General features: G+C 51.3%; 1 protein-coding gene across 1 annotated transcript; it reads right to left on the bottom strand.

The window, feature by feature from the left end:
• Positions 1-2,758: 2,758 nt before the first annotated feature.
• On the bottom strand, positions 2,759-3,673 carry LOC148714844 (uncharacterized). Its single transcript, XM_088716554.2, has 3 exons — positions 3,612-3,673; positions 3,123-3,515; positions 2,759-3,015 (listed from the first exon to the last, which is right to left on the bottom strand). The coding sequence occupies exons 1-3, from the start codon at positions 3,666-3,668 to the stop codon at positions 2,965-2,967; spliced, it is 501 nt and encodes a 166-aa protein (XP_088572680.1). The 5' UTR covers positions 3,669-3,673; the 3' UTR covers positions 2,759-2,964.
• Positions 3,674-8,930: the final 5,257 nt, after the last annotated feature.

Below are 8,930 nucleotides of genomic sequence, written 5' to 3'. Positions count from 1 at the left end.
AATATTATGCTAACAATAATAGAGAGAGATGTCAGGAGCTTGAAAAATTATAAACAAGATACAGAAGTTTCCAGTTTTATGAACTTTAGAGTTTTATGGGTTATTCTAAATATCTTTTTGCATAAAATTATAACTAGTAACTTTTAGATGAATTAGAAATATTTCTTATGCTACATGGCATCCAAATGCACCTTCATCTACAAAATATTTCTTATGTTACATGGAATTGGATAAGATGACTGGGACTGGCTTTGGTTTCCAGTTTTCAATTAGCTCCCTTCATGTTTATGCTGTGTTTCTTTAAACTTCGCAAATATCCAAAAAGAGGTTGAGACATAATCAGGGCCGGCCCAATTCTTAGGCAACTGAGGCGGTCACCTAAGGCCCCGGCCCAAAGAAGGCCCACCGCAGGAAATGCCTCAAAGATAAAATGGAAAAAAAAGGCCTCCTGTGAATTCACCTTAGGCCGGCCCACTGTAGGGAAGGTCTCAAACACAAAACGGCCTTAGGCCCCCAAATACATTGGGCCCACTACAAAAGAAAGGATATCTCCCGGCGCTTTTTTTTGTCTATCCCGACGCTTTTAAGCGTCGGCGAATTTCCAGCCATGCATCACAAAGTGTGGGTCAGACGTCGGGCAGGTGGGCGTGGGTCGGGTTTAACCCGACGCGTCAAAAAAGCGTCGTCGCTCTATGCCGACGCTTTTAAGCGTCGTTCACGTTATACAAACCCGACGCTTAAAAGCGTCGGCGTACTTCAACCGACGCTTCCCACCGTATTGTGTTGGACTATGCCGACGCTTTTAAGCGTCGTTCATTTTAAACAAACCCGACGCTTAAAAGCGTCGGCGTACTTCAACCCACGCTTCCCTCCGTATTTTGTGTTTGACTATGCCGACGCTTTTAAGCGTCGTTCATTTTATACAAAACCGACGCTTAAAAGCGTCGGCGTACTTCAACCCACGCTTCCCACCGTATTTTTGTGTTTGACTATGCCGACGCTTTTAAGCGTCGTTCATTTTATACAAACCCGACGCTTAAAAGCGTCGGCGTACTTCAACCCACGCTTCATGCCGTATTTTGTTTTGGACTATGCCGACGCTTAAAAGCGTTGGCATAGTCAAACCTATGGGTTGCGAACTTCTGGTAGTTGTGAACTTGAGGTTTGCTTTCTCTGTCTCTATATTGAAGACCACCAGCATCTTCACCATCCAAGGCTGTGTCCCTTGAAAAAGACACAGGTGTCTTCTTAAGAGGCTCAACTATCACACAGCAACTCAATTTCAGACGACAATTATAAAACATCTAAATAGACAATGAACAAGGATTAACATATTATTATGCTTAAACATAAAAAAGGAGGATCTTGATTGGGTACAATTCCATCTTGGAGATTGAGTGAAAGATTCTAAATCATACAAAAATGATGCCTTAAAAGACTTCTTGTTGCGAGGTTTATGATACATAAAATCTAGTGATGTCAATGCCAAAGTTTGATTACTTCTTTTAAGTTAGAAGGAACAATGCCCAGCAAGTTTTGATGGCTTCTGGAGCAAAAGATCTCCTCTGTGTTTCTCGTCTGCATCCTCGGAGCAAGGTATGAAGGTAAGATGGAAAATTTCAAAGACATTGCAGGAGCTTCAGGTATCTCGCTTGAATCATCCATTTCCCAGCTTCAGGTTATCTAATCACGGAGCATCAATTCTTTCGGTCGCACATCACAATTCTCCTTGTGAAAATTATTCTTTGAGGTCTTCAAAATATGACGCAGGAATCTCTGAGGGAGGAAGCAATGCAGATACACACTTTAACTGTTCAACAAAAAGAGTGCTCGTCAGCCCAATGAAATTGAACTTAAGGTTTTGAATCTTGCAACTACTAAGTAAAACTGATGGCAGGGTAGAAGACAGGAACCTACCCTATGCTGCTTGTACTTCTCTCTAATAGCCAACAAAGAGGATCCTTTCTTGTTCAATTGCAAATCATGTATGGCATGAATGCACTACTTTAGCTCAGACGGCCTATAATCACTGCAGTGTTGAAGTATTTTGTTCTGGAAAAATGCATCAAGAAAATTGGGCACATCCAAGAAAGACAGGCAGTATATATACTAAGAAGCCCTGTAACTGAAACCATAAACATTTGGAGTAACATGCTCTTACCCAAGGGTTGGATTTTCGATTAACAGTCAATCTTGCAACAAAAAAGAGCTGAAGCAGCAGCTACTGATGGCAAGAACTGAACACAGCCATAGTCAAGTAAGCTCAACTCTGCAAGGTATCTGCCTAAGAACTCCAGCAGAGGAGGATGCTGTAACAGAAGGTGAAAAACCACTATGAATAAATGAACCAGAAGAATTGCAACCTCCAAGGCTAACAGGGTGGGCATGCTGTATTTTCATCCAGACCAAAAAGATTTCTAGAAACAAGTGGATTAGGGTGACCCATCAACTTATGACTACTATGCCTAGTATAGTTAAGAGAACCAACAGTTCAAAGTTCAAACACCGCTACTAGTTCAGGATATGAATTAGTTCACACCGCTTGTTCCCACCCACATTCCATCAAGGAGTATTCCACACATAAGTATCAAGTGCATAGACACCAGCATAAATGAAACTAGAAAAAAATAATAGAATTTACTAAAGAATACAAATAGCAAGCAACAAAAAAATTGACATGTAGAAGTTTAGTTACCTAGTATAGTTTACTTTCATGAAGAAGATGTATTCCAGTTACCTCATCTAGATCGTGGGAGTCAAGTCGTCCAGCCGGACTGCCTGTCCTGAAACCATGTTCCTGTCAAGTCAACATAGAACATACTAATTAAAGTCCTTTCCAAGATCTATACTTATCAAAGTTCTGGCATAATCGTATTTTGGAAATTGAGGTAAGTATCAAAAAAAAAATTTAAAACAATCTAAAAACATTCATCTCAAAATCGTAAGTACACAAACTACGATGTATCAAGAGTCGACGGCATCATCATCTCTACGAGTAGATGAAGTATCAGCAACCTACAAGAAAAAAAAAAACTTTAGAAACTAAAAATACGAAAGTCATCACGCTCATACAAGAATACATTATAATTATATAAAATATTCAAATATATTTAGTTATGTACCGGAGGAGCAAATCTCTGCAAAAAAGATGAAATATGGTCAAGCTGATCCTGCAAAGATTGTATCTTCAACTCTTGGCTCTGCTTCAACTCCGCCATATCAGTCATATGACTCTGCCTCATCTCCTCTATCCTTGTCTCATATGACTGCTTTATCTGTGCCATCTCTGTCTTCAAACTACAAACCTCTGCAGTGCTAGTACCTTGTCTGGCATCTTGGGTATATCGGCTCACTGCAGACAGCTGAGTAGGGGTAACTCCGATACCGTAACCCCTCACCCGACCATAACGTTCTGGGCCCATCAATTCTGCATAGACCTGAGCCTCGACGCGACTGGCCGCGTCGGATGATGATGACTCCCCGACACGCTCTGAAATGAGATTTGTAGCTCTTTCCTATATCTCTCTCAAGAAAAAAAACAGTCACATTAATATTTTAAAAGAAGTAAAATTAATAACAAAATTCTGAACAAATAAAAAATGAATACATACAACTATATCTCTCGACTCGTCCCGGACAAAGCTGCCATCTCGGTGAGTGTGGGTCATCTTATAAAACTTGTTGGGGGAATAAGATTTTTCCTCCAAATGACGCAAATGCCCCTAAGAAGCCGCACAACCTCCGACCCTGGACGGCCGAAGTCGGCGTCCGGCCTCGGAACGCCCGACCTCAAGACGACCGACCTCAAGACCTCCGATCTGAGAAAAACCCCGATGTTCGAGGTCTACTCTTGTCAACCACCTGCTACGGCCGTGCACCTCTGAGGTCCGGCCGAGGACCATACCCTGACGCCCCTCTGGCATTTATTGCGCATGGCCGCTGTAACCCTCCGGCTCATTCAACAATTAATGCGGATCTCCGGCTTACTCCACAATAAATGCGGATCTCCGGCTTACTCCACAATTAATACGGATCTCCGGCTTACTCCACAATTAATGCGGATCTCCGGCTTACTCCACAATAAATGCGGATCTCCGGCTTACTCCACAATAAATGCGCATGGCTCCTGTCATCTACGGACTCTCAGCTCTCCACGGCAAATTAGCCCAGCAGAGTCTAGTCGACTATGATAAGTCTCTGATCTCGGCCATACCTCCGACACCAATGCAATAATTCGCCTGGTAGCGTGCTAGTTCGGGTTGTACGACGCCCTCGCCGCCGACATCTGTGCAATGATTCGCCTGACCGTGCGCCGACCTGAACGACATGCCGAGCCGTACTACGGCTTCGCCCTGTTACATCGCAGGTAAACCGACCCCCGCCTATAAAAGGGAGCCTTGGCCTCTCAGGAGGGGGTGGGAAGATTGATACACTCTACAGACACTGTTAATCTCTCTTTTCACACTATTTGCCTCCTCCCTGACTTGAGCGTCGGAGGGCCGGCGCCGGAAAACCCGGCCACCGGTTCGTGTGCAGGCACCCAGACGGAGGACGCCACCAGCTGACGGATCGCCGCCTCACCACGAGGACCAGCTGCTCCTTCTCTCCGACCACACCAGACGGAGGACGCCGCCCGCCGACCGGTCGCCACCCCGCCGTGGTGACTCGCCGCTCCCTCTCCCTCGACCGAAGATTGCCCCCGGGTCCAATTTCCAGCAACAGTTGGCGCTAGAGGAAGGGACCGAGTAGCAGTCATGAAGTTGAGAAGTAAGGGAGCCTCTAACATCTCCCGGCGTCCCCCGCAAAGCCCTGGACACTCTGTCCAGAATTCTCCAACTCCGGCTGACCCAGCTCCTCAGGTCCAGCCGGAACAGTTCGACGCCCTGGTACAGCAAGTCCAGGCCCTGGCCGCCGCCGTTCAGGGTCTGCGGCGCGAGGAAGCCTTACCTACGCTCCCCCCACGGGCCCAGGCCCCGTCGGAGTGTCTCCCCAACGGCCCGGTTTTCCCAAGCCAAAACTTGCATGGCTCCTCCAGAGCCAACAACGGAGAACGAGCTTCTCCCTGGAGGGAGTTACCGGGAGAAGGTTTCGACCGGAGACCCCAACTTTCTGAGGCAGAGTCAGCCCCAGACCACCGTGAGCCGGCGCAAACCACAGCGACAATCCCACGGATGGGGGAGCTCGACCGGAAAGTTGAGTATCTGGAGCGCCAGATTGCGGCGCTCCACAGCAAGAAGGCAAGACAAGAGGGAGACTTTGAGTTCACTACCAAGTCCCCCTTCTCCCGCCAGATCGAGGATGAGCCGGTTCCCGCGAGGTTCAAAATGCCTCAAGTGGAACCCTACAGCGGGACGACTGACCCTCTCGACCACCTGGAGAGCTATCGGGCCCTCATGGCCCTACAAGGGTCCTCGGAGGCCATACTCTGCAAGGCCTTCCCAGCAACCCTCCGAGGGACCGCTCGGCTTTGGTTTTCGGGACTGAAGCCGAATACGGTGTCCTCTTTTGAGCAACTCGGCAGGCAGTTCGCTACCAACTTCGCTGCCAGCCGGCGCCAGCGACGGACGTCAGACTCCCTCCTCGACATCAAACAGAAAGAGGGGGAGTCCCTCAAGGAGTACCTGGATCGCTTCACCGCCGCTACATGGGAGGTTCGCGAGCTAGACCAGTCGATAGCCATGTCGGCTCTGAAGACTGGGGTTCGCTCCTACCGATTCCTCTTCTCCATCGAGAAGAGCTTCCCGGCCGACTTCACCGAAATGTTGGCCCGAGCCCGGAAGTATGCCAAGGCCGAGGAGGCAGTCGCCTCCAGGCGGGGAGCAATCGAGCCCGCCTCGAAGAAGCAGAAGAAGCGCCGCGAGGAGCGCGGCCGGCAAAGGAGCCGGTCTCCCCGCCGAGAGAAGAGTCTCCCCAGACTGAGAAGTCCGCCCCGACAGCAGAGGCGACCTCAGCAGAGGACCCCTCCTCGACCGAGGTCCCCACCACGGCCTCGGACGTACTCGGGGAAGTACGAGAACTATACACCCATCAACGCTCTCCGGGTCGAAATCCTGATGGAAATCGAGGGTCGGGACTTCTTCCGACCCCCGCCTCCTATGCGAGACACGGGATTCCCCCGAAATCCCAGGAAGTATTGCCGCTTCCACCGAGATCGCGGGCACGACACGGAGGACTGCTTCCAACTCCGGGACGAGATAGAAGCGCTCATCCGACGGGGAGTACTCAACCGGTTCGTGAGGAACCGACATGAGGAAAGGAGGCCGGCGGAGAATGTCGCACCAACCGAAAATCCGGGCGACAACAGGCCCATCGCCGGTACCATCAACATGATTGGGCGGGCCTCGGCAGGAACAGCCGCCCAGGGAGCACCCCCGAAGCGCCCACGTACTGATGAAGTCATCTCGTTCTCGGACGAGGACTTAGAAGGGGTCGAAACCCCTCATGATGACGCTGTGGTCATCTCTATGATTGTAAACAGGTTTGATGTAAAGCGTGTCCTAGTTGACAATGGAAGCTCAGCCAACATTTTGTATTATCATGCCTACCAAAAAATGGGATTGACAGAAGGGCATCTCCGGAGAGTCAATGCCCCGTTGGTTGGGTTTACCGGAGATGCGGTCCCGGTTGAAGGTGAGGCCAGCTTCCTTGTCACAGTCGGCCTCGCCCCCCGGAAGAGCACTGTGAGGATGGACTTCCTGGTGGTCCGTCTGCCCTCGGTCTACAACGCCATCCTTGGGCGCCCTGGGCTAAACGCCCTTCGAGCCGTGGTTTCAACTCGCCATTTGCTCGTGCGGTTCCCCACCGGCCAAGGAGTAGGCGAGGTCCGCGGAGACCAGCTGGTCGCCAAGCAATGCTACATGGCAGCCCACACAGCAAAGCAACCGACCGAGGTGCCGGACCACCCGATGGGCCCTTCGCTGCCCGTAGAAACCCTCGATGCGAGGGACACCCTCTGGAAGAAGCAAGTAGAGCCCGGTGAGCTCCTTATTCAAATCCCACTACAAGAAAATTTTCCCGAGCTAACCGTGCAGGTCGGCTCCGGCCTCGGCGCCCGCGAGAGGGATTGCCTTGTCAGCTTCCTGCGGAACAATGCTGACGTCTTCGCCTGGTCGCCTGCGGACGTGCCGGGAATTGACCCCGGAGTCATGGTTCATCGACTCCAGGTAAGGCCAACCAGCAGGCCTGTGAAGCAGAAGAAAAGAGGCTCTGCCCCGGAACGACAACGAGCTGCGGCCGAGGAAGTGGACAAGCTCCTCGGAGCCGGCTTCATCCGGGAGGTCTCCTACCCGGACTGGCTCGCCAACGTAGTCCTCGTGAAGAAGGCCAACGAAAAATGGCGTATGTGCGTGGACTACACCGACTTGAACAAGGCCTGCCCGAAAGACAGCTTCCCCCTCCCGAGCATCGACCAGCTCGTCGACTCCACTTCAGGACACCAGCTGCTAACTTTTATGGATGCCTTTTCAGGGTACAATCAAATTCGAATGGCGCCAGAAGACGAGGAAAAGACGGCCTTCATCACCGACAAGGGCACCTACTGCTACAAGGTGATGCCCTTTGGCCTGAAAAACGCTGGGGCCACCTATCAGAGACTGGTCAGCCAAATTTTTAAAGACCAGATCGGCCGGAACATGGAAGTCTATGTGGACGACATGCTGGTGAAGAGCCGAGCGGCGGAACACCACATAGCCGATCTCAACGAGACATTCGCCAAGCTCAGGAGATACCAAATGAAGCTCAACCCGGCGAAGTGCGCGTTCGGGGTCACCTCGGGCAAGTTCCTGGGTTTCATAGTGACCCAGCGCGGAATTGAAGCCAACCCGGAGAAAATCCGGGCACTGCAAGGGATGTCGCCTCCAAAGACAGTTAAGGAGGTGCAACGGCTCGCGGGGCGGGTTGCCGCCCTGGGAAGGTTTGTCTCTCGGTCAGCCGAGTGCTGCCTCCCCTTCTTCAAGAGCCTCAAACGGCCGAAAGACTTCCGGTGGACAGAAGAATGCCAGCAGGCCTTTGAAGAGCTTCGGAGCCTTCTGGCCTCTCCCCCACTGCTCACCAAGCCCCAGAAAGGCGAGATCCTTTACTTATATTTGGCCGTCTCCCCAGCTGCAGTGAGCTCAGTCCTCGTCCGGGAAGAGGACAAGCTCCAAAAGCCGGTCTATTACACCAGCCGGGTTCTCAGGGATGCTGAGACCCGATATTCTAAACTTGAGAAGACCATCTTCGCTCTCATCATCTCGACTCGGAGACTCAGGCCTTACTTCCAAGCCCACACGATAGCTATATTGACCGACCAGCCTATGAAGCAAATACTGCAGAGGTCGGATCGTGCGGGGAGGATCGCCAAATGGGCGGTCGAGCTCGGGGAATTCGACCTCGAATATCGGCCCAGGCCGGCTATCAAAGCTCAGATACTCGCCGACTTCATCGTGGAGTGCACCCTTCCGGACGACCCCGAGAGGCCACCCGAATCCGTGGAGGAGGCCCCGAGGCAGCCATGGGTCCTGCACTCGGACGGGTCTTCGACCTCGGGGGGCAGCGGGGCCGGACTTATCCTCACCAGTCCAGACGGAGTGGTGGCCGAGCAAGCTTTGCGCCTCGAATTCCCGGCCTCGAACAATGAGGCCGAGTATGAGGCTCTCATCGCCGGGCTCAAGCTGGCGAAAGAACTAAAAGTGGAAGACCTGACGGCCTTCAGCGACTCCCAGCTGGTAGTGAACCAGATCCAAGGAGATTTCGAAGCTAAAGAGCCATCCATGCAAAAGTATCTCCAAAAGGTGCGGGAACTCATATCTGCCCTGAATTCTTTCAATATTCAGTACATTCCCAGAGCGGAGAACCTCAGGGCAGACCAGCTATCCAAATTGGCAACCTCCCGCATGAACGAGCTTCCCAAGGGAACAGCGCTCGAGTATCTTCGGATCCCCAGCACGGAG

Source organism: Phoenix dactylifera, chromosome 2 (genome assembly GCF_051530095.1).
Source record: "Phoenix dactylifera cultivar Ajwa chromosome 2, Ajwa_hap1_PhDact_Kaust_v1.1, whole genome shotgun sequence".
Taxonomy (NCBI): domain Eukaryota; kingdom Viridiplantae; phylum Streptophyta; class Magnoliopsida; order Arecales; family Arecaceae; genus Phoenix; species Phoenix dactylifera.
This window is presented reverse-complemented; position numbering and strand designations above follow the sequence as displayed.